Below are 26479 nucleotides of genomic sequence, written 5' to 3'. Positions count from 1 at the left end.
TCCACCTGTGTCCACCTAGAGCCGCAGGGAGGAATATATTCTCAAGCAACATTTCTCCGAAGAAAATAGTGACATCCTATTCAATAATAATAATAATAATAATAATAATAATAATAATATTGTTTATCCTCTACCCATCTGACTTGGTTGCCCCATCCACTTTGGGTAGCTTCCAACATAATAAAACATTAAACATTTTTTTAAAAATCCATATACAGGGATGCCTTCAGATGTCTTCTAAAGGTTGTATAGTTACTTATCTCCTTGGCTCAGAGGTTGCATACCTCCATACCCTCCAACATTTCTCCGATGAAAATAGGAACGTCCTAAGGAAAAGCGAGGGACGCGGGTGGTGCTGTGGGTTAAACCACAGAGCCTAGGACTTGCCGATCAGAAGGTCAGCAGTTCGAATCCCTATGACGGGGTGAGCTCCCGTTGCTCGGTCCCAGCTCCTGCCAACCTAGCAGTTCAAAAGCACATGAAAGTGCAAGTAGATAAATAGGTACCGCTCCAGCGGGAAGGTAAACAGCGTTTCCATGCGCTGCTCTGGTTCTCCAGAAGCAGCTTAGTCATGCTGGCCACGTGACCCGAAAGCTGTACAGCTCCCTCAGCCAATAAAGCGAGATGAGCGCCGCAACCTCAGAGTCGGTCAAGACTGGACCTAATGATCAGGGGTCCCTTTACCTTTAAGGAAAAGCGGGGCATTCCAAGGTCAAATCAGAAACTGGAATGGCTTCTGTAAATCCAGGACTGTCCCTGGAAAATAGGGACACTTGTAGGGTCTGGCATTCTCCGTGGCAGTCCTTAAGTTGTGGAATTCTCTCCCCACAGAGATGCATCTGATGTCTTCACTAAACAGCTTTCAGCAATTGCTGAAGATGCACTTCTATACTTTTGGCTTTGCAAGACTTGTTATGTTTTTAAGCAGGAGTTGCATTTTGGGCTCACTTAACACAGCCTGTCTTAACTAGTAAACGCATAGCATATGCTCATGATTTATACACTAAATGATGCAGGTGAATCAAAGGGCAGACAACACAAAACTGAGGTCCATCCATCTTTCTGCCAGTGCTCCAGTATTACCTGTTTGGGGTGGAAGTTCCCATTGTGGTCACAGTTGGGAATGGGGATTATGTACAGGTCCTCGTGGGTTCTGGTTTGGGAAGCTGCTAATCTCTCCAGCGCTCTGTGAAGTTCACTCTGACATGAGCCTTGGACCTGTTGGCAAAACAGTAGGAGGCAACGGAGTCAGAATGTGGATGGCAAGAAGTGGAGAAGGGGTGGAAGCCCTAGGCAGAAGCACCACTGTGCTTGCAGCCTCCTTGTTGGAAAGGATGGAAATATCTCCAGGGCTGAACTGTATTTTTTCCAGCATAGGACAATATATAGCTGCTATGCAGCAAAAATGCCCTGCTCTATCTTTGCAGCTCTATCTTAAACATAAGCTGGGGCTGTGAATCAAATGAATCAAATGAAGGCGATTGCTTTGTGAGAGTGGCCTTGATTTGGAGAAAGGCTGATGGGGATCTACACAAGCAGTGACCCACAAAGCTGAACACAACCTACCAGGTGTGTATGGTCACATATCAGTGGCTTGATAAACCCATTTGCTGCCTTACCTGGAATTGTAACCATGTACTGTAAACATGGTTGGTGGGCTGTGTTCTGCTTGGTAGGTCACATAAGGTGTGCTGCACATATGTAAACCAAATCACGGGCGCCGTGTTGCAAAAGGCTGGAAATGCAAAAGGCCTCCCAATGACATTTTTTTAATCAGCCACATTCTCTCTTGCACAGCCTTTCTCAGATCTCTGCTACTGAATTGTTCAATGGGATATGGTGTTGAAAACTTGAGATTCATAGGTCTGCTTGTAGAACTACTTCCTCTTTGTGGTACACATATGCACAAGTGACATACTCATTCTGATTTAAGTTACAGTTTTCCGGGTTGACCTGCTGCCTCTTGGCCTGCACATCCTATTTTAGCAACAACTGTAAGAAAAACACTGGGCTTAATTTGAATAGTAGAGTGCTTGGTATCTGGTGGGCGGGCCTTGTGTGTTCTGCTCCGGAATTGGCCCCTCCCTTCAGTGTGTGTTCTGTTAAGAATGTCAGTTAAGAGGGACTAACTGCCACTTCTTGTTTCTTGCCTCACATTTGCTTCATGATGCTGCATTTAGTTTCTCTCAGACATGTTATTTTGTTACAGTTTTCTCTCAGTTTATTATTAAATCTTGTTTACGTTTACGTGAGCCACTTATTTTGTTCAAAGAAAAAGAAACTGCTGAAGAATAGTGGAATATCCTAAACTTGGGTGAATGAGGGGATATTCCTAGTTTGCCAGGAGGATTGATTTTGTAAATCATCCCACCTCCACAACAACTTGTACATTTCTACAGAACCATGCTCCCTGCTTTTAACATTAACATGTGATTTAGAAAATTCCATGGCTTCATTCAAAACACACTGGAGTTTTCTTGAATTATTATTATTTAGAATAACACACCCTACTTGCCATACGTTCGGGTTTTCCCGGACATTTTGCCAATTCAGCAAAAATGCGCCTGGACACCATTTTGCTGCCCAATTCCCAGATGTGTCCAAGAATACTTGGACATTTGGCAGCCCTAGTTGAAGCAAGTTGGATGATGCCTTTGTTAAAGCCATTGAGAGGCAGAAATGTTGCTTTACTTAGCTCTGCTGTGAAATAAGGAACATGTGGCTCTTCAGATGCATTTGGACTACAATTCCCAACCTCCTTGACCACTGGCTATGCTGTCAGGGGCCAATGGGAGTTGGGGTGCTTCCATTTCGGGGTGGAATTCAATCATATATTGGCAAATTCAGGTTGTGCAGTTGAAGTTGATTCAGAGCTCTTGCACAACAAACCCTGCACCCACCCCCCACCCCCAATAGGGACTTTTTGCAATAAGGAAAGAAATGGGGAAATGCACTGGGTAGTGTAGGATGACACTTGCTTGTGGCAACACTATATAACCTCCCCTCAAGCTAATCAGAAAAATGCTCAGTAAAGAGCCATTGCCATTTCACCTCCCCACAAACTCTGGCCGTAACCCTGATCCGAAAGCACATTGAAGTGCTCCAAAATCAGGACAAAATGTTCATTAAATGGCTCATTTGGAAGCAACCTTGGAGTCCAACAACTGGAGGGCCAAAGGTTTAAAGGAACAGCAAAGTCAGGCGACAGAAGTGGAGGTACCTAATCTGCTCAGATGGTGGCTTTTCGTTCCCCCACCCCTGAAGAGAAACCAGGACACCTCACCACTGGCCGGGTGTCCTCCCGGATGGGCAGGTTCCCACTGGTCCTCATTTTGACAACAGTGTTTATCCGCTCGCGGTTCCTTGCTTGCTGCTTCTGACGGCATTTTCTGTCTTGGATGCTGCAGGGGCTGAAGTTGATGGTGGGCGGGAGGTCAACCTCCTCGGGATCTAAATAGGAATAAAGTCACAGCGGCATGAAAATAATTGCCAGCGGGGATTTGTTTTAGGGGCTGGAGCTTGCAAAGAGCAGTCTCAACACGTTTTTGAGGACACGCACACCCCAACAGTTAGCCGCCACGTCGGTTGCTTTACAGGGAATGTCAGTGTGGGGGCTTCCTGAGTTTCCAAAAGATTCTCCTCTTTCCCTGCAGTTCTCACTGTGAGAAAGCCAGGCACATTGACTATGCAGCTCATGCTGACCATTGTCGGATGTGTGGACCAGCTGGTCCTGCATGTTTGAAACAAGGTGATATGCTCAAGCAGATTGGTGCAGTTCCTAAGAGGAAATATATGTCAGGTTCAAGGCCTGTGACTGAGAAACCTTGCCCTGTTCACCTACCATTGCAAATCTGTCTGGGGTGCAAAGCAAATTACCCCTGCATTTTCCTAGCACTGAAAGCAGGTTCCATAGCTAATCCCCAGCTGAGGTTTTGCTCAAAAGCAAGCACCCCTGGAGTGGTGAGGCAGAGGCATTCTGCACATGCTCAGAGGCTAATACTTCACATATTCCAGCGATGGCAATCAAAAGAGGAGCTGGGCCTGTGTCTTGGCTGAAATCAAGTCTTAGAGAGGATGTGTGGCTAGCAAACTGGGCCACGAAAGGTATTTTTTTGCCAACCCTGCTCTGAGTTGGCCCACATACAAGCCTTTCATGGATTGCCTCAGCCTCCCTCCTCTCCATCCTTTCTCTCTTCTAAAGCCTGCCCAGTTGGCTTCCTCTGAGTTTCCAAAGTATGGCTGTTCTCCCTTTAATCCCTCTTTTCCAAATGGGCCGCATCCAAGTTTCCATTCATTTATGTGCAACTTTGGATCAATTTCTCGTCAGCTAACAAACACTGGAGATGCGGCTTTGCTTGCCTGTAGAGCAAGGGGACAGGCTTTTTCCTGTAGGTAAGATCTCTGCTGTTCCCTTCCAAAAAAAAACCCGTAGGAGGCAAACTTCACAAGAGGCTGAAGAAATAGGATAGAAGTCTATTTTACAAAAACTCTCCTGTTTTCAGTTATTACACTTAACCTGTTTTGAGTGTCAACTCTTCGTCAGATTCAGTAGTCTCCTTATGAGGGTTTCCTTTGTAGAAAATTCACACTGACCTTGTAAATACTTCATTCTAAACTATGGTTTGGCCCAGGACAGGGGACCTTTTGCCTTTCAAGTGCTTCTGAACTACATCTCCCATCAGCCCCAGCCAGCATGACCGTGGGGGTTATAGTGCAACAGCAACTGGAGGGCCAAATGTTTCCAACCCCTGGTATACCATGGCATGCAGAAGCAAGACCTTTAGCTCTTCATCTGAACCCTCTTTTGGGTGCCCCTTCTGAGGGAGGCCTGAAGGATGATGGCAAGGGGTGAGAGCCTTTGCAGTTGTAGGTCTTCGTCTGTGGAATTCTCTCCCCAGTTAGGTCCACCTGGTGCCATCATTAATTTATTTCTTGTGCCAAGTTAAAAAAAACCAAAAAACTCCCTCCTCCCAGGCATTTGATAGATAATGGTGATTTTGCTATATGAATACAGTATATGGTTTTGCTGCTGTTTTATTGGCTCCCTTCTCTGGATTATTGCATGTATTTTATGGTAATATATGGTTCTTTTTTCTAATGTTATTATTATTATTTATTACCAACCTAAAGTCTCCAGTCAGATCATAACCATTTACAATACATTAAAAACATTTTAAAACAAATCACCATCACAACAATAGAATAGATCTTACAAATATACCTCTCAGGTGCCAAATGCCAGAGTAAATAAGGCTGGGCAATATCTGGTTTTCAACATTGTGATATATCACTAGCTAAACATTACAATACAGGGGTACCTCCGCTTCTGAATGGGATCCATTCCGGAGCTCCGGTCGGATCCCAAAGGATACGTAACCGGAGGTGCGCGTAAGTAGAGGTACCACTGTATACCGATATATCACAATGTTTGAAATAAGGATGGACCTATGTAGAGGCATTGGCTGGCTTCACGGTTTTCCCCACATTGTGTTTTTTGCATAGCACGCATACACACACATCATGAATAATAATATATTGCCAGGTCAAAAATTATGAAACCGATATCACAGTATGGATTTCAAACCAGTTTTGGTCGATATATCATCCAGCCCTACTCTTCCGCATTCACCAAAAACTGTATAGTGAAGGTGCCAGTTGCACCTCTGTGGAGAGGGAGTTTCACAGTTTAGGGGCTGCCACAGAAATGACTTCTCCTAAGCAACATCTCCCCCCAGCATCTGGGGGGCGTCAGACACCCCCCCCCCAGTGGGCCCCCTCTCCTTTCTTAACACACAAGAGGCTCTGTAGGGAAGGAGGTGGTCTTTCAGACATCTGGAGCTTAACTTCAAATTTTGTAAGTCACTTAATGTCTCTTTATGCAGCAAGCAACTAATAAATGTAATACTAATGTGTTCTGTTCCTGGTGTACAGCCGAGGGAAAGATCTTATGAGCTTTTCGTTTTTTATGTCATTGGGACCCAGAATTGAAGTTACCATAAACGGTGGTTAAATTCAACCTAAATTGCACTAGGGAGGATAGTCAGCCTCAGAAACCACGGTTTGAAGTTGGCTTGTTTGAAACTAACCGTAGTTAATAGAAACTGGAGTTTGTCATTCCAAGTGACATAACTTATCCAAATCAAAAGCTCCTGAGCTCCTTCCTTTTGTTGCACAGGCAGAAGAGAGAGGATGAGGACCAGCCCAAGGCTTGCTGTGGCTCGTTCCTGCTTGTACACCTCCACAAAGACGCAGCTGCTATGCTCTTCCTTGTTCCCCCTTAACCTTATAACCTCCAAATCTGCTTAGTTGGGATGCATTGTATGATCCCAGCCTCCCACTGAAGACAGCCAGAGAAGGCCTGTTCAGAATCGCTATCCATCATCTATGGGGCAAGTTTGATGAGACATTCATCCTTTTTTCTAATATATGCTGAGCTTTCAAATTCTTAAAATTCTGCTGTTCAGGAGCCAGACTGCGTATGCATAACCAGCAGAAAATGCAGCGAGCTTGTTTCCTCCTGCCGTGTTTCAAATCGCATTTGCACGTGACTGTGCACATCAGTGTAGCTGAATGTGTTTCCAAGCCACCTGCTGTCTGTCCAGACCAGCGGGTGGTGATGGGGCTTGAGTGTCTTTGCATGGCTTTTTGTTTTCAAATCGGATTAAAGCTGGTTTGAGAGGAAATGCATCAATACATAGTATTTGTCAAGAAACTACAGGGTAGATGTGGATTGTGGCCAACTTCGCAAACCAGCAACGGGAGTGCACTGAAGGCAGAGTAAACGGGAGTGTGTACACAGCCTTTATGTTGCACTAGGGAGGATATTTGCTAAATTAGCAGATACATATTTTTTAGGCACTAGGCAAAGGTGTAAGTTGAAGTGCGTGTTTTCATGAGGGAATGGGTCACATGTGTGAGAGTTTAATGAGACATGCCAACTCAGCCACCAAAGCCTCACGAAAGTTAGTTTTCTCTGCACTTTGCTCTCTTCTGTTGTGAGGGGCTATTATTTTGCTTCATGTTAAACAGGTATATCTAATATAACCTGAGAGAGACAGAATGGGATTAAGGGTATGAGGAGCCTAAGGCAAATAGGAATGAAGAAGCTAAGTTACACTACTTCATACATTCCCTCTTCTACAAAACTATCGAAGGTAAATTATCATTGCAAATTTGGTTACCCTTGCTCTGGGCCCTGGAGGTGCTACTTGGGTCACATTACCCCTACACCAATTGAAGCACATAGCCTTTTTGTTTGTTTGTTTGTTTGTTTTGTTTTTTGACCACACATCCTCACGTTCTGAGTGAAATGGTTGAGGAAATGCCATTAGCTAGACAAAATCAGCACCTGAGGAGCCAGTGAGCAGCAGCAGCGGAGGAGGAGGAGGAGGAGGAGGAGGAGGAGGAGGAGTTTGGATTTGATATCCCACTTTATCACTACCCTAAGGAGTCTCAAAGCGCCTAACAATCTCCTTTCCCTTCCTCCCCCACAACAAACACTCTGTGAGGTGAGTGAGGCTGAGAGACGTCAGAGAAGTGTGACTGGCCCAAGGTCACCCAGCAGCTGCATGTGGAGGAGCAGGGAATCAAACCTGGTTCACCAGATTACGAGTCCACTGCTCTTAACCACTACACCACACTGGAAAGGAGATTGTTGCCTTTCATTTTCCACAAGTGCTGGGTGAGAAGCAGCACCTTGCAAGCCCAAGCTGGCCTGCAGAAGGGATGAAAGGGGCCAGAGTAATGGGCTGTAAGTCGGCCATCTCAAATATATGCCACCAGGCTTCAATAATCAGCAGTGGCTGCAGGTTTATTTTGGCTCCTCCCGTTGCTGTTACCTGTGCTGCCATTATCTGCCCTCCTGCCCCTCTTCAGTGGCACGTCCAGCTCAGTCTTCCTGACTGTAGATCTACCCACTCCCACCCCAGGCCCAAAGAGAGAAGCCATGTTGGCTGGAATCAGACTGACACTGGAGAAAGAAAGAGGGCTGGCAGGATATTTCATGTTTGAAATGTCTGCATGCTCAGTATCTGCTTTCTCTTACTCTCCTTGGGGGCAGCCCAGCCCATTTCGCCACCTGAGGCAAAACAGGAATTGCTGCCTTCTGGCACACTCCGCCCTAGCTCTCGCCATATCCAGCAGGAATTGGGGCACTTCTCAAAGTGTTGCTGCTGGCTTGGCTTCTCAGCTCTGCCTCTCCTCCAGCCCATACTGAGACCAGCACTGATTGTTATCAACCCTATGCAAAACATGGGGGTAGGTGAGTCAGCTCTATATTAGCAATCTCTTTACCTACCACCTGCAGGGAGGGTTAAAAAATAAATAAAGGATTTCCTTGCAACAGCAAGGTACCTAGGATTATCAGCAGATAGTTGTGACAATCCCAAGCAATTTGGAACAGACAGCAGGACTCTGCAAAGCACTATGCACGTTGATGGCGCTGGAAATAATGGTGGTGACGGCAGCACCTTGAACATCTTAGCTTTTGTTGAAAAATAAGCTTCTAGCACATGTGACTACGGGAGAAAAACAGTTGCTGACATCATAGGAAGTGGGTATGGACGAGCAGGACTTTCAGTGGACATAGAATAGATCATGGGTAGGCAAACTAAGGCCCAGGGACTGGATCCGGCCCAATCACCTTCTAAATCCAGCCCGTGGATGCTCCAGGAATCAGTGTGTTTTACATTAGTAGAATGTGTCCTTTTATTTAAAATGCATCTCTGGGTTATTTGTGGGGCATAGGAATTCATTCATTATTTTTTTCCAAAATATAGTCCAGCCCCTCACAAGATCTGAGGGACAATGGACCGGCCCCCTGCTGAAAAAGTTTGCTGACCCCTGGAATACATTGTCACTCAACTGCATAGCTTCTGGATGCTGGCTTCTATACTAGCAGCACATCTACTGACAATCTCCTCCGTTTCGCCCCAGTCTCCAAAATCTTTGAAAGCCTGGCTCTGGGAAACAAAATAAATGGTACAAAGTAAGAAAACATAAGCCACATGCAGAGTTTATTCTGCAGGATCTAAGCCTCTTTGGTGTAGCGCTTGACTTCCATTAGTGCCAAATGTTAGGGATCCTAAAACTGTCTCTTAGGTGATAAAGCCCAAGCTGTGTCTCTCTGGAAAGACTCAGGGTTTCCTAAGGTGCTCTGACTTTACAGCAAGGAAGCGTGTATTGATAATGCCTCTGGCTAAGATTACATGTAAACACTGTCTGTTTACGCAGAGCTCATCTTTGGTTTTCTGTTGGTGCTAATTGCATTTAAATGCTTGTGACTGGGTGCAAGACAAGCAGGAAGGAAAATGGGGAAGCAGCAAACCCATTTTATAGCGGGGGGGGGGGGTGGAAGTGGGCCATAATATCTCACATCAAAAACCTGATATCAGCAGTACAGTTTAACATACAATACACTCGTTCTCATACTGAAATAATAACTAAAATAAGTCATCCGGAAGCAAAAGCAATGTATTTTGAGCCAGCGACTGATGAAGGGCATTAATAATAAGGTTTCCGTTAAGTGAGGAGAAATAAATCTGAATCTGTCAGGAGTGCATGTATATTGCCTTCTTGGGCTGCCAGAAAAGTGGGAAATGCAACCCACAGCTCATAAAAAGGAATCAGATTCCTCCCTGTCCCCTCATTCTTCAAACCTGGCAAGTTAACCAGTATAATTATTATATCCCGTAATCCATCTACCGGTTCGGGGTAGAGGAAGTAACCACTTCCCTTACAAGCTAAATCCACTTTGACTGCCAACAAAATACTGAAAAGTAGAGCTTTATGTGGAAGCAGTGGGCTCTCAGATGGCAACAAATGAAACAGAACAATGTTAGGATATTTCTCTGTTGGCCTATGTAGAATAAAGCTGTGTGTTTGTAAAATCTGTTCCCAATAAGTCTGTTTCAGTGGGTGCTCTCACCAAAAACAGTGAAAAATCTCCAACAGCCCACACATTTTCCAACTACCAGTGCTATAATGAAGTTGAATTAGATGCAGCTTGAAAAGTCTTGCATACCAGCAACTAATAATATTACATTCTAGGCTCCTGTTGCTATTTTATTAGTGGGATTCAAGCGGATACAGGCAAATTCAAGTTATTAAATTAAAGCGGATTTTGCACTTTTGCACAACAAACCCACTTCTTATTTAAAACAAAAACAAAAAACCCACAGACTTTCTGCAATAAGGAAAGTGATGAAAAAATGCACAGGAAATTATAGGATGGCAATGCTTGACATGACATTGTACAACAGAACTTTCCAAGCTTCTCATGTTGATGACACACTTTCTTGACATGCATCATTTCGCAATTCAGTTTTACTAGCAAACCGGAGGTTAAACTAACCCCTTTCCCACCCTGGGAGGATCACGGGGAGCGTTCGCACGGCACACCTACAGACTGCAAGCTGACACACGTAACATGTCGCGACACACAGTTTGGAAAGCTCTGCTGCACAACCTCCCTGTAAACAAAATAAAACAGAGAGGATACAGAGAGAAGTTTGGAGGGAAGGCAAGCTGGATCTGGAATTTGCCTTAATATTGACAGATGTCTTCTTCTTTTTTTTCTCTTTTTTTTTTGACAGATGTCTTCTGATGAAATTTAAGTACGCCAAAGTCAGGAAAAAGAATGGGAAGTAGTCCCATTGTTTATCTGCAAAATAGGGTAGATATTGGTACATTAGCAGCCTTTGATTAAACGCTTGCAATTAGTAGAGATGGGGATAAAATTTGAAGAAAAAAATAATAGTTAAGCATAGATGTAGAATGCAGAAAGTTGTGTTAAATGATATTCTAGACGCTTAAATTATATTTGTGTTAAATAATGGTAAATGATTTGAAGTATTAGTAAGCTTTGATTACTTGTGTGTAATTATTAGAAAATTGGGTAAACGGTTATGGAAAGGTAAGAGAATTTTGTTTATATAAAGAACCAGAAGAGGAGATGGAGGGAAGTCCGAAGATTCTTGGAATCTCGAAGAAAAGGTTTTGAAGAGATATTGCTACACATGAGGATTGGGGGGTAAATATGTTCTTTTTTATTGGTGTTAATGTGGAAAAAGTAGAGACATCACCTTGCCAACCAAGGTCCGTATAGTAAAAGCTATGGTTTTCCCAGTAGTGATGTATGGAAGTGAAAGCTGGACCATAAAGAAGGCTGATCACTGAAGAATTGATGCTTTTGAATTATGGTGCTAGCGGAGACTCTTCAGAGTCCCATGGACTGTAAGAAGATCAAACCTCTCCATTCTTAAGGAAATCAGCCCTGAGTGCTCACTGGAAGGACAGATCATGAAGCTGAGGCTCCCATACTTTGGCCACCTCATGAGAAGAGAAGACTCTCTGGAAAAGACCCTGATGTTGGGAAAGATGGAGGGCACAAGGAGAAGGGGACGACAGAGGACGAGATGGTTGGACAGTGTTCTCGAAGCTACTAGCATGAGTTTGACAAAACTGCGGGAGGCAGTGGAAGACAGGAGTGCCTGGCGTGCTCTGGTCCATGGGGTCATGAAGAGTCGGACATGACTAAACAACAACAATGTGGAATTAAATTGGGGGGGGGGGGATATTTAACAATAAAAAACAGAATACTCCACAGACAGACCAGGGTTCAAATCCCTATTCAGCTATGCAGCTTACTGGAGTGCCTGGGGCCAGGAAGGGTTTCCCAGCCTACCCTACCTTGCAGGGTTGTTGTAAGGATAAAATGGGGAGGTGGGGAACCATGTACATCAGAAAGAGATCTTTGTGGGTAGGAACATAAGAAGAGCCTGCTGGATCAGGCCAGGGGGCCTACCTAGTCCATCATCCTGTTCTTACAGCAGCCAACCAGACGCCTGTGGGAAAAACCATAAGCGGGATTTGAGCACAAGAGCGCTCTCCCCTTCTGTGACTTCCAGCAAGTGGTATTCAGAAACATTACTCCCTCCAACTGTGGAAGCAGAGCATAGCTATCAAGGCTAGGAGACACTGATAGCCCTCTTCTCAGTGAATTTGTCTAATCCTCTTTTAAAGCCCATCTAGGTTGGTGGTCATCACTGCCTCCTGTGAGAGCAGGTTGCACAGTCTGAATATGCACTATATGAAAAAGTACTTTTTATCTGCCCTGAAGCTTCCAACATTTAGCTTCATTAGATGTCTCTGAGTTCTATGGTTACGAGAAGGGAGAAAAGAATTCTCTATCCACTTTCTTCACACCGCACATAATTTTATAAACTTTGACAGTGCTTTTTCCTCTCGGGGGGCGGGGGGGAGTTGTTTAGGGGCACTCTCATTTTGACTCAAGAAAATCACCATTTTATAGTTCAAATCGGGAAAAAGAAATACAGTGGTACCTATGGTTGCAGACAGGATCTGGAGGTCCAGTCCGAAACCTGAGGACTTCTTCTGCTCATGCGCAGACCGCTATTGCGCATGCAGCAAAACCCGGTAAAATACTTCCGGGTCTGCCGCGCGCGCATCCCGAAGTTTACATAAACAGAGGGTTATATAAATGGACAAAAGTACAAAGATTCACAAAATGTTTAGGGGTATGCGTACCCCTGTGTACCCCCCCCCCAGAAAAAAAACACTGAGCTTTGATCATGTCACCTCTTCCTCGCATTTTCCCTAAACTAAAAAGTCCCAAACATAACACCTTTTCCTCATACGGGAAATTGCTCCACCCCCTTGATTATTTGGGATGCCTTTTTCTGAATCTTTTCCAAATCTCCAATAATCTTTTTGAGGTGAGCTGACCCAAACTGTACATAGTATTCAAAATGCAGTTGAACCATTGATTTGTATAACAGCTTGATATTGGCAGTTTTATTTTCAACTCCTTTCCTAATGATCCCTAGTATGGAATTTGACTTCTCTGCAGCTGCTGCATACCGGATCGATGTCTTCACTGAGCTATCTACTATGACCTCAAGGTCTCGAACATAGATGTGAAATTAAATATATTTTTTGCTATGACATGCATAACTTCACACTTATTACATTGACTTGCGTTTGTCATTTTACTGCCCATTCTCTGGGTTTGGAAAGGACTTTTTGGAGTGCTTCACAACTTCTCTTTGTTTCAGTAACCCTGAGCAATTTATTATCAGCAGCAAACTTGGCCACCATGCTGCTCATTCCTAACTCTAGATGGTTTATGAACAAGTTAAAAAGCACAGGTTCCAAAACTGATTCTCGGGGGACTCCACTTTCTACATCTCTTCAATTGGAGAACTCTCCATTTATCCTATACTTTACTTCCTGCAACTTAACCAATTCCTGATCTACAAGAGGACCTCTCATCTTATTCCCTGACTACTAAGCATCCAATATCAACCCATTCGCCTTATGTGCTTGATATTCTCAAAGAACTTTAATAAGTTTGTGAAACAGGACTTGCCCTTTCAGAAACCATGCTGGCTGTGCTTCAACAAGGCTTGTTCTTCTGTATGCTTGTTTATTTTATATTTCCACCAGTTTTCCTGGGACAAACGTTAAACTAACTCTCCTGTAATTTCCAGGATTCCCCCCTGAATCCCTTTTTTAAAAAATTGGGTTATATTGGCTACTTTTCAATGCTCAGGGATGGAGGCTGATCTGAGGGACAAGTTACATATTTTGTTAGAAGACTATCAATTTCACATTGCAGTTCTTTGAGAAAGCTCAGGTGAATGCCATACAGCTCTGGTGATTTGCCAGTTTTAAATTTTAGGCCTGGAACTTCATCTCTCATCATCACTGTCTGCATTAATTCCTCTGACTTGCCTCCTACAAAGATGAGGAGTCTTCAAGGTTCTCCTAACAACTTTTAGCAGCCTTATATAACTACAGTTCCCAGGATTCTTTAGAGGACACCGTGACTGTACAAAGTGGTATGATGCTGCTTTAAATGTATAATGCAGATGAAGCCTATGAAGAGGTGGTGGAGTGACATTTTGGGAGGCCAGGCTCTGGCACCATGCCTCTTCACCTCCACACCTGGATGAACCTTCATTTCCCTCCACACCAAAGGTGGGAAACCTTTTTCAAAACAAAGACTGCATTCCTTTCTTAGGCAGCCTTTCTGGGGCAACATGCCAATGGCAGTCAGATGCAAAAGAAGGCAGAGCAATGAAGGTGATTTTTACTGTTGTATAGTAAGCTGCTTTCTGCAGGCACTCAAACCTCTCTCTGTCATCCAACCGGGCAAGCAAGAAGCATTATCTGAATTCAAGGACACATTTCAGGACAGCAAAAACACTCGAGGAGGGTGGGAAGCAGGACCAGTGAGGGATGATAGCCTAGGGAAAGGCACAGTGGCTGGTGAGGGTCCCAAGGGCCAGATTAAGAAGCCTGGCCACCTTTAACCCTCTGAGCTCTATCCTTGGCCATTTTAGCACAATAGTCTGTGTCTCTGTTTGCACAAAACCATCTATCTTAAATTAAATCATCATCATCTGCACTATTTCAACTAAGGATGAAAAAGCAGCCAAAGAGTTAAGATTCGCAGCAGAAGCTGAAGAGTTAACAACACAGGCAACAGGCTTTCATAAACATTATTGTTGGCTCGGTGCCCCCCCCCCCTTTTGGTGGGTGAGGCCATATGTGCTCGCGGTGGTGTCCATATGTGTTTGTGGTGGTGTTCTTCCCTCCCTGCCTGATTTCTTCCTGCCTGCTGACCCAGGGCTATGGCTACCCCCACTGTCTCTCCAGACAACCCCCCCCCCATTTTAGCACCCTGCAATGTTTTTAAAAGGCAGCTTTTAGGGAGCTGGGGTCGTGGTGGGGGGAATGAGGTGAGGCACCTGCTGAGTGGGTCTCGGCACCGTTTGAAGAGCACAGCAGGCTGGTGCCATGTGCGCCCCCCCCCCAGGCTGCTGGTACCAGACCATGGAATAGGTGTTCATCGAGGTGGACATGCCTCAGGGGACCCACGCAAGGAGTGTCGAGGATGAAGCAACATGTACACTAGAGGACCAGGAACTGATACAAATCACCTTGACAAAAAAGACAACAAGTTCTTTGCTTGAGAATGAGTATGCTGCTGATCCTTGGGTCCAGAACCAGATGCAGAGGAAGCTGATGCTAGAAAGGTTCCAACAAGAGAACCCTGGATTTGACTTCAGTGGGGTATAAATTTCTGGAAGCTACAGCAAAGGAGGGCCGTATTTCTCTAGTCTTGGAAGAAAGCTGTCTGTTTTTCAAATGTAAATCCCTTGAACTCAAGCAAAAATGTTGTAGAATTGGCCAAGGAACTCACCTGTGAGAACTAGGCTTAAGAATAGTTCACTGCTTATTCTAGACAGCTTTTAGATCACTGAACGATAATAAAAAATGGGGGTGAAAGGCAGCTTTTAATTGGCACTCGTGCAATGTGGCGAAATTGCTCAAATTTAAGAGCAAAATTAAAAACGCTAAATATAGAAAGTGGTAAAAGCATTTAAGAGGGGAGGGGTAAGGAAGCAACATCCTAAAACAACTTGAGGAATGCATCAATTGCACTTAGCGGCGGCTGCTTTGGACGCTTTGGGAGAAGTGGAGGCGTGGAGGGAGAGGAAACATCTTGTTAAAGCTGATTTAGGCTTAACCAGGCAGCAGGACCAGCCCAAGACATGCTGCTGCCTGGGACTAAGGACAGGGTGGCGCCCCACAAACCCACACCCCAAATTTCACGGAAGCCAGCTGGAGTAGCAGTTGAACCTTACTTCAACACTGCCAGCAGGACAACAACAGGCCTGAGAGCAACAGACTGAGCTTACGGGGCACACACATAACCTTGTCTTCCAAGGCATCATTGCTATTCCCTATCCCAAACGTTCCTTGACTGAGGCAGCTGCTTCACTCTGCCCAATGACGGGGTCAGCCCTGCCAACCAGTCCCTTTATTCTCATAGCCAAAAGGTACGAACACCTTTCCCAACAGGCTGTAGGTCAAGGGTGCTCAGCAGCTACCCCAGAAAAAGCTTGGTAACCATTGTAAAAGCCATCACCCACTTCCCTCCCTCCCCTACTTCTATTTATGTGCCTCTTAAACCATAGCAATCAGAAGGCACTGTGCCAGGGAAACAGCTGCTTGAAGTTTAAAGGAGGCTGCGGTCTCCCACCAAGGCCCTGAAGAAGAGCCCTGTTGAGGGGAGATTGGCATTCGGTGCTTGCAGGCTGCCTGGGGGCATAGAAGGCTTACATCCCTGCAGTGCCACAGATTTCCTTGTGTGGATTTGGGCAGATTAGCTTAGCCTATCTGTCCCTACCTTTCCTCTTTTTTTATTGGGTTGATTTAATTCAGATTAATTCAGAAACTGTTAAGGAACCCTGGTGTCCTTTGGAAACGTTTGTCATATGAGCAGGAGCGGTGGAGAAGTTTTTCTAAAAGACACCTTGCCTGAAATTTAAGAGTTTTCCTTTATTTTGTTATTTGTTCTTCACATTTATATCCCACTTTTTCCTCTGGGGAGTTCAAGGTGGTGTACTCTTATCATTTATGCCCACTTATTCACTTTGATCTGCAGAACAGGCACTATTACAGATGCCACAGAGTGCCTGTTCCATAGTCGTGGCCAGGTGGGGATCTGAACCTGGACTGTCCTAGTCCAACAGTCTAACCACTACACCACACTGTCTCTCTCTGAGCTGAGTGGATTCCAGGGCACAGTGCTAGTCATACAGAGGATAGATCTCTCAAGGACTGTCTGATGTAAAAGAACCCTAAGAAGGGAGAGCAGAGCTCTTGAAGTTGCCCATCAGCAGTTGGCACCTAGATAGAACTTGGTCACAGTTCCCCCTCCTCCAGCTATGTGTTGCATTTCTGCTTAAATTAGTTATTTTTCAATTTGCATTTATACATATGAATCACTGCGTGCAAATTTCATGTAAATTAGTATCCACTTTTGACTTCTTTTTTTTGGTGACACATTTCCTCTTCTGATTCTGATGTGTATGTGGCCACCGTATGGGGCAATATTGTGACCTACTATACACAGGTGGCACTGTGGGTTAAACCACAGAGCCTAGGACTTGCTGATCAGAAGGTCGGCGGTTTGAATCCCTGCGATGGGGTGAGCTCCTGTTGCTCGGTCCCTGCTCCTGCCAACCTAGCAGTTCGAAAGGACGTCAAAGTGCAAGTAGATAAATAGGTACCGCTCTGGCGGGAAGGTAAACGGTGTTTCCATGCACTGCTCTGGTTTTGCCAGAAGCAGCTTAGTCATGCTGGCCACATGACCCGGAAGCTCCCTCAGCCAATAAAGCGAGATGAGCGCCACAACAGTCAGGGCTCCCTTTACCTTTACCTATTGCCTGATCAAGACTTTATTGAGCTGCATGTACGCCTGTCCTCTCCAAAACAGCCTGTGTCCTGCACTAAGCCATTAGGTGGCTTCGTATGAAGACCTGTTGCATGACTCTGCAGAATCAATGTGGAAAATGTTTCCCGAAGGCAGAATGTTTGAAAACCACTGGTTTGATTATTCATCCTGAACGATTAAGTAATGCAATGTAACTGGAAAGTGGCCAGAGTTAACAGCAGTCTGTTTGTTTTTTAAGCGTTTGCGGGTATTTAAAGAAATAACAGACCTGCCTGTCCACAGTAAATTTGTGGAAAGCATTACAAATAAGGCTAGAATTGTTAAACAAACAGGAAAAAAGCCATAAAAACAGAGGAGAACCTCCTTATATGGAAGCAGTATACTGTAGTTCCAATTACCAGGTGCTGGGGGGGGGGGCAGGAGCAGGACTCCATGGAAAGGGAACACAAAGCAGCAAATTTCAATGACTTATCCCCCGCCCCCAAAAGGGGAATGGCATTATCTGTGTGAACATCAGGGCAATTGATGGGCCCTCCTTACTCTGTCAAGGGAATGAGGTGATAATGGGGCTTTCAGGTCTGTTGTGGCCGGTTAGCATAGATGAAATGGGAATGAATGGATGAATCTTTATTTGTGTCAGCCATCGGCCATAGCAATAAAACAACAATACTATATTCAAAGAATAGAAATACCAATAAAAGGTCAATAATGAAATAATGAAATGGGAGAATGAGGAGGATAATCAAGCAAAGGCAAGATGCTTCTTTCCTTTTACAGGGATCCTACTTCGCACTAGCCGTTTAAAATAGCAGCACTTCTTTGCAAGAGAGTTTGCACTTCTAATTAAAAGCTAAAGCTTGCAATTCAGCTTGCTGGAGACCTTTTGTCAAAGCTTGAAGTATCTTGCAAGCCGAATTTATGCAGTCAGAAGTAAACACAACAGAGTTCAGTGCAGCTTACTCCCAGGAAACTATTCACTCAGCATGGCAGTCATGCTAATCCTAATAAATTTGATTTTATTCAATGTAAAGGTAAAGTAAAAGGGACCCCTGACTGTTAGGTCCAGTCGTGGATGACTCTGGGGTTGCGGCGCTCATCTCACTTTACTGGCCAAGGAAGCCGGCGTACAGCTTCTGGGTCATGTGGCCAGCATGACTAAGCCGCTTCTGGCGAAACCGGAGCAGTGCATGGAAACGCCGTTTACCTTCCCGCCGGAGCAGTACCTATGTACTTGCACTTTTGACGTGCTTTCTAACTGCTAGGTTGGCAAAAGTTGGGACTGAGCAACGGGAGCTCACCTCGTCGTGGGGATTCGAACCACTGACCTTCTGATCGGCAGGCCTTAGACTCAGTGGTTTAAACCACAGTGCCACCCGCAACCTGCATTATGCAATGTACTGCTACTTTTTGGTGAGTATATGCATATGTGTGTACACACACACACACCCCAATACTCACACAAGCAGAAAGACAGATGTATCTTGACCAACTCTGCTGCCTGCATTTTTTTGACTGTCCTTGGGCACTGTCTCTGTGAGCTCTTGCGTGTTTCCCATTGTCAGATCGGTAGCTTCACTCCACTTATACGTTTCTTCACCAACCATATTTTCAGAGAGCCAGGGTAGGATATTTCCACATTCAGTAGCCACGTTATAGATCATATAATCATAAAGCTGGAAGGGACCACAAGGATCATCTAGTACAACCCACTGCAATGCAGAAATATTCCACCCAATGTGGGGCTCAGACCCACGGCCCTGAGATTAAGCGTCCCATGCTCTACCAACTGAGCTATCCGTCCTGTGAGCCCTGGTCTCCTGGATGGCCAGGCTGCCTGGCCATTGAGGAGATCCAGCATTGCACCACAGTCTGAACAGGTAAGCGTCAAGGAACCCCATGCTTAGTCCTGACAAGTTGCAAACTGTAGCTTGTTTGACAACATGAAAGGGGAGCTGGGTGGGAGGGGGAAAGGCCCAAAGCAAATTTCAGCCGCGTAGAGTCTTGGCAATAAGCTTTCTGGGTTAAATGTGATTCCAGCGGTGGAATAACCAGATGTTGGCAGACGGGGAGGCGAGTGTCAAGAGAGCACATCTGCTTAGTTTGACATTTCTTGAAAGGGGAAGCAAGCCCAGGATGCTGTGAAGCCAGGGCATTTAAAGCTTCATATTTTGGTAGAGTAAACATTATTTCTCCCCAATGTGCGTGTGTGTGCGTGTGTGTTCTCCTTCGCTCTTATTGCTGAACTTATCTGCAGCTGCAAGGTCGAGATGTCATGCCGCGAAGCGCACGCTCCCACGCCCACTGCAGTCTGCATCAAATTATCGATCTCTGCGAACGAAAAGTGTTCCGTGGCGCTTTTGCTTTGAGGATGAGCAACCCTGGCAGACTGAAACAAAACTGTCTGCCAGAAGAACCCCAGGCCTCTTGCCAGCTCTTTTGAATGAAACTGAACAGGGACCCCTCTGTGGAAGCCTTTGAACGTTACAGGACATGTTTTAGCACTGTCAGAGTGAGGCAGGCTAGCTCCGCAGAGGGTAGGCCTGAAATATTGCTTCTACAAGCCGTTGGAAGAAAAACACAGCTGACGACCCTCGATTATCCAGGGACGGGTATCCCATTTTATCCTGAAGATTTCAGTGTGGAGCAAATGGAAACTGAGAAGAAAGGGCGAAAAAGAAAGATATACCAAGAACAGGGCTGTCCACACAGGATACTGAAGGCTCCTCAGGCAACTGAGCACTGGTTGTGCCTTGAATTTATGTTTCTTCTTATCAAATAGAAACCTTGGAAGAATACAGAAGAGGCTAACTTTGGGAGAGACTGATCATTGCCTTCTACTAAGCCGGCCAAAACTAAGTGTGGGATTCCATTCTTGGTTAAACACAATTCCATAAGTGGGATGTAACCAGTTTATTGGTTAGGTGTGAAGTAAGCTTGGTGTCTTTCCTGGGCACACAACCTGGCTCAGCCTAGCCTTTCCCAACCTGGTGCCCTCCAGATGTTTTGGCTGACAAGGGCTATACCGCAGTGGCAGAGCATCAGCTTTGCATGCAGAATGATCCCTGGCATCTCTGGGTGGGGCTGGGAAACCCTGGAGAGCTGCTGCCTGTCAGTGTAAACAATACTGAGCTAGATGGAACACTATAACTGTTAAGTTGTGGGTGAACATATCAGACAACACAACGATTCTTCAAACAGCTCTTGTTTATTCACAGGCCAGAACAGAACTGAACTGAAGGGTTCAGCCAGCCTGCTTATATAGAGCTCCACTACAATGCAACAGTAACCACTTTCTGTAACTATCCAATCACTGAATGTCACTTTCAATCCCTTATTTGCATATGTGGACCTGAGTGAAAACTATCTACAGTATCCCCCTGCTGGCCCAGGATGAAAACTTCAGTACATAACAATAATCCACTATGGCCATCAGGTTGGAGAAGGCCAATCTAACCTGAAACTGTCTACACAGTCTCTCTCTCTCTCTCTCTCTCTCTCTCTCTCTCTCTCTCTCTCTCTCTCAGGTTGAAGACATTCTCAACTCTACTACCTCAGACCCGGTTTTTACAGACATGAAGCAACAAGGGGAAATCCTGATTTAATGTTTAAAAAGTATGGTTTGGCATTTGAGGACAACAATGTCATGTGGACCCTGAAACAGAAAATGCTTGTGGGCATGAGCAACACAAGATTTCCTATCTGGAAACAACCCCATTCTTGCTTGAAGCAGTGGCTTTTCTTAGAGAAATAGTCATTGCTGAAGAGATAATGTGAGGTGAAACTGAAATGATGGCCATGTCTGTTGTAAATTAATTTCCCTGTTCTGAGATGCACTGAAAGATGTACAGGACTGCCCTCCTGCAGCCCACTTCCCCTCAGGGTTAAAGTCTGGTACCAGTAGCTGGTAAAATTTCTTTTGCTGTTTCCTTTTTTCAGCCTGCCCTCCCCCTTCTGTTCATTGTTTCTCATGGAAAGGAATCTTCAAAAGAAGGGCTGCCCTCCAGAATACCAGCCAAGAGGCCTGTCAAGGCCTACGCTTGCAAATGTCAAATGATCTAAAGGTCCCTCCCTCCTTCTGAAACATGAAAGCTCAGTATTTTGCGGCATTTTTGGTTGGTTCTAAAAAATGCTGTTTCCTAGCTGTGGATTTTGGAGTTTTTTGGACCAGCACGGCTGCCTTTCCTTTTTATGTCCTTCTGCCTAGACACACCTGGGAATTATAGTTCCGAAAGGCAGGCTAAGGGTTTCTCAATAACTCCTCTGCTTTATGTGTATACGACTATTACCAGGGGCCTTTCAGGGAAGCCACAGTGTCCCCTCCAACATTTCTCCAATGAAAATAGGGGCGTTCTGAGGAAAAGCAGGACATTCCAGGATCAAATCAGAAACTGGGACAGTTTCTGTAAATCTGGGGCTGTCCCTGAAAAATAGGGATACTTGGAGGGTCTGCCTTAGCAGCTGAAACAACTCCAGGCCTGGTTAAATCCATGTGGTGGCTTTTGACATGCTGGAGGACAGAAGTTAGCCTTAGAAGTTAGCCTGAGTTTAACTTGTTACTGAACTTCTTTTACACTACAAAACTTGTCAGGCTGCAGAAATAGTGGGTAGGTTAAAAAGAGTGTCTACATACCTTGTGGGATTGTGGGATAAGCTTCAAATGCACCCCCCCCCAAACCCCAGCCTGACCAAACTGCGTAACATGCAGAAATGTTTGTGTTTCTGGTGCCCATTACGGAAACTGCTTGGGGCAGAGGAAGTGGTCTTGGCCTGTTCTGCAAAAATTGAAGTTTATCCCTTTCTCTCTCGATCTCCAAGAGTGTTGAATTTAAATGGGAGCAAATAAAAACATTTTGAATGGAACCAGATACAAACAGATTTTTTTTAAAATAAGGTCACTGGAACGTGGAAAGGAGGAGGACGGATGGAGGGAGGGAGGAATTGGCCACAACTGGGAAACGAAATTTGATCACAGGTGCAGATCTGGAAGGAAAAGCTGGCCCTAATTTCTTAGACTGCACCATGACAAAGGCCTGATTACCAATTTGTCAGTGTTCCTCATGCGGCAAAAGTCAGCAGTCTCACATCCCAATTCCTTAAGGAAGGTTATTTGGATTCAAGAGCAGAAATAGCAGTTTTCTGGCTTGGCGTCACAGAACTAATCTGCCTAGGCCTAGGTGGGATGTAGGTATGAGCTTAAAAAGAAGTAGTCACGTGTGTGTGTGTGTGTGTGTGTGTGTGTGTGTGTGTGTGTGTGTGTCCTTTATTTTAATCCTCATAGACCAAAAGTATAAAGTCTAGTGGTTCCAGAAAAGTCTCCCGGATATGGAGTCACCAAGTTACAGAGGACAATTTTTAAAAAGGCAAAATACTTCATATTTATAACAGGGTCTTTCCCCTTCATATAAATATATATTGCGTGAAGATGGCTGACACCAAATAATGCCATATGTCTGTCAAGCCCAGTACTCTGCACTCCAGTTATCAGTGGCTCGCCATATTTTTAACTGCTGTAACAGAATATACTGCTTTGCCATTTATTGTCTGAATAATTAGCGTTGCCACCTTTCCTCCCCTCACACAGCTCTTTTGCCTTTAACAGATGGAAAATCTAAATTCACCAAATGAAATTTCTCCCGGCATGCAGATGCACTTGAGGGGGAAAAGCTGCACCAGCTAATGGTTTGCTTCTCATTACAGGCACAGAAGCCCTTGTCAGCAACAAAACAAAGTTGGCAATGCTATGTATGAGGCCTCTTTGGAATTTGCAAATTTGCATGCTTCTTTACCAGCAAAGACAGGAGGAGGTCCACATGAAGATGCTGCCTTTAGCATGGTTTTTCCATGCTGAGTTTCAGAAACTCAAGATTCTGCTTTCTAATAAAATACCAAAGTCATACCCTCCAACATTTCTCCAATGAAAATTGGGACGTCCTAAGGAAAAATGGGACATTCTGGATTCAAATCAGAAACTGGGACGGCTTCTCTAAATCACGGACGTCCCTGGAAAATAGGGACACTTGGAGGGTCTGCAAAGTGTGGTTTCCAAGCAGGAAGCTATCTACACTCTGCTAATTAATCTCCAGAATGTGGCAGTGTAGAGATGACCAACTTTTCAGCAAAAGGAACCGTGTATTTTAGAAGGAGGGAATTGGCAAAAACGTATTTTCAAACCCTGGCAGCATTGAGACATGTCAAACTGGCACAGCATGAAATTCCAACAACTATCAGACGTGCAAGATCTCGAATGGTGGGCCATTCCTGTCAGAGACATACTACTGGCAAGTGGCTCAATTGTCTTTGCACATTCCAAAAGGTGCACACTTGGCCCTTTTGCAGTGTCAGCAGAAAATCTGAATGTCATACTCAAGTTTCTTCTATGACAATGCAAAAAATCCCATGGCCAACCTCAGATGACATTTATGGCTACATTTATATGGTGACCCCACCCAGAATCATCTCCCTAAACAACCGCTGCTTGAGTAGTAGACTCCTTGCTAGTAGACTGTCCATCTGGTTTAGATGGCTAAGCACCACCAGCACACCTGCCCTTCATTTAGTTATCAGTAGTTTGTTTTTTTAAAGCCTTATTATGATTATGATTATTATGATTATCATCATCAATAATAATAATTCATCACATTTTGGCCTGTGCAGATTTCACTGGGGAAACAAAGGCCTCAGCCTTTGCTTATGAAAGTGGAGGCAGAGTAGAGAGAAAGTCGATCCAGAACAGGTCACCAGCTGTTTCATCAAAGCCAGCAAGGGAGACCATGCCTGACTGAGGGGGAAGGACAAAGGGAAATTAAAACATATTTGGGCCGATAGAGAGACAGTATTTGTGAAAAAGCACAGAACCAAATTGGTAATACAGTGGTACTTCAGGTTAAGTACTTAATTTGTTCCAGAGGTCCGTACTTAACCTGAAACTGTTCTTAACCTCAAGCACCACTTTAGCTAATGGGGCCTCCTGCTGCCGTCGCGCCGCTGGAGCACGATTTCTGTTCTCATCCTGAAGCAAAGTTCTTAACCTGAAGCACTATTTCTGGGTTAGCGGAGTCTGTAACCTGAAGCGTATGTAACCTGAAGCATATGTAACCTGAGGTACCACTGTACAGGTATCCATACCATGAAAAAGACATAATTCAGTTCCTTCTACTACATCAAGGGTGGAAACCTGCAGCCCTCTAAGTGTTGCTGGACTACAGTTCCCATCATCCCATGCCATTGACCATAATGGTTGGGGCTGAGGTAAGTGTGAGTTTTATCATCTGGAAGGCCACTGGTTCCTCAGCCCTGCATTAAAGAAGCATCCCTAATACCTGATAATACTTACAATGGTTAGTAACCACCACAAGAGGGGGACACAGTTAGCGGAAGAATTTTCAAATGTCTTCTTCCGTCACCATCACCAATACTCATTTAAAGGCATGTTTTTAATCTTAATTGGTTGCCTTTGCTTACTGCCAAAGAAAGTGACACAAAGTACTTTCCCCTTTACATCAGACTTGGGTCAGCAACAGGTAGACAAAGAACCTTCTTCCCAAAACACAGGCTTTTAAAAAAAAAATAATCCTAGAAAAACAACCCTCTTGCCAACTTGTGCCTTTAAATCACCTTTGCTCCTTTCCTCCCCCGGCACCCTCCTCCTTTCCTATCTCTGCCTCCTTCCTCACCACCACTGCCAAGGGCATCGATTACCCTTTGTCACCCTACAAAGGACAGAGCCAAAAATAACAGTTTCAGGAGATTCTGTTCCTGGTAGTGAGGAGACACACGAGGCAAAAATGTTTACTCTCTGGGCTACACATTAACCCACTCACCCAGCAGTGTCTGCTGGGTAGAAAATACAAGCAAGAAATCAGCAGTTTGGTCCAGGAGGATTCCACTCATCCATGTAAAGTTCAGGCATGGCATTCTAGATCAGCACACTGTCTCGTGTGGCAACCGGACATCCTAGGGATGTTCATCGCAGGAAATGTCTACAAATCTCTCTTGTTGTTAGACTTTAGAATACCATCTTCTGGCTCTCAAAGGTAGGAGCCACCAATAGACCTATCCCCTCACATATGTATGTATGTATCTATCAAGGAAGGAAGGAAGGAGAGAGAGAAATTGTGGTAGCTGCCAACCCTGTTACAATGATTTCTCCACAGAAATCTTTAGTAAAAGGCAAAAGATTTATGCGATCGGATGAGAAACCAGGGTACCTTGGTTTCTCCTCAGATCGTTACAATGATTTGAAAATAAAACTGAAATTATATCAATCTATGGTGCAACCACATTTAGAATACTGTGTACAGTTCTGCGCACCTCACCTCAATTTTTTTTAAAAAAAATTTAAATAACATACGGTTTGCAGATCTTAATTAGACCTTACATCTTAAGCGTGTTACATTACCGGTATTCAGTTTAGAGGACAAACTGGAAGGGAAGCAAGCACACAACTTTATTTATTTAGAAAGTTTTATCATACCCTTCATCCTTCCTGAGCCTAGGGCAGGTTGCAGATTATACACGCACAAATAAATATTAATTATTGTTCTATGTTATTATTATTTTCATTGATTTGTTATTATTTTAAATAATAAGATAATGATAATGCAACACTTAGCACAAAAGAAATAGGTAAAACTGGCAGTCAAATCAGTTAAAATGAACAAAATCAAGGTTTGCTCTTAGCTCTCGTCATTTGTTTGGCAAGAAATCACAAGTAATGACACAATACTAAGACAACACTGGCTTGTTTTCAGCTTAGGGAAATGAGAAGCATGGCAGGTGCACATATGCATGAGCACAGTTGCTCGTTCATGGCAAGCCACTTTGACATACCACAATGCGCAGTTGAGGTCACTTCTCATTCCCAACAAGTGATGGGAAAGTTTTTCCTGTCCGCTGATGGAGGAAGCCTTTCCGCAGCCTTCATTCTCAAAAAGTGTGGTCCTATGATGCCTCAGCTGTTTCCTGGATGCCTTGTCTTCCCAGTTTCCACTGGAGGCAGGGAAGCCAGTTTCCTGCTGCGATTTCCAGGGTTGCATCCTTTGGGATGCCATGATTTGAACCAAACAAAACCTTCATGATAACTCAAGTCTGAGAAGCAGCTGGGCTTCTGCTCTCTTCGAGCCAAACATCAGGAAGATATGTGCCCACACACTATCCAGCAAGGGGAAAACAGGGCCATCAAGAAAAGTCATGGGGGGAAAGAACCAACAGAGG

At 44.6% G+C, this 26479-nt stretch overlaps 1 protein-coding gene across 1 annotated transcript in view; it reads right to left on the bottom strand.

Annotated features, from left to right (window-relative positions):
• IGFBP4 (insulin like growth factor binding protein 4) overlaps window positions 1–26479 on the bottom strand; it is a gene marked incomplete at its 5' end in the record, with an annotated part of 39614 nt that overhangs the window by 2252 nt on the left and 10883 nt on the right. The window contains 2 exons of the mRNA XM_081838240.1: window positions 1084–1218; window positions 3284–3450. Coding sequence (XP_081694366.1) covers window positions 1084–1218; window positions 3284–3450 — 302 coding nt within the window. The remainder of the gene's footprint in view (window positions 1–1083; window positions 1219–3283; window positions 3451–26479) is intronic.

The sequence above is a fragment of the Podarcis erhardii genome (assembly GCF_964252035.2).
Source record: "Podarcis erhardii genome assembly, chromosome: 13".
Taxonomy (NCBI): Eukaryota; Metazoa; Chordata; class Lepidosauria; order Squamata; family Lacertidae; genus Podarcis; species Podarcis erhardii.
The sequence above is the reverse complement of the archived record's forward strand: the minus strand, read 5'-3'. Positions and strand labels throughout refer to the sequence as shown.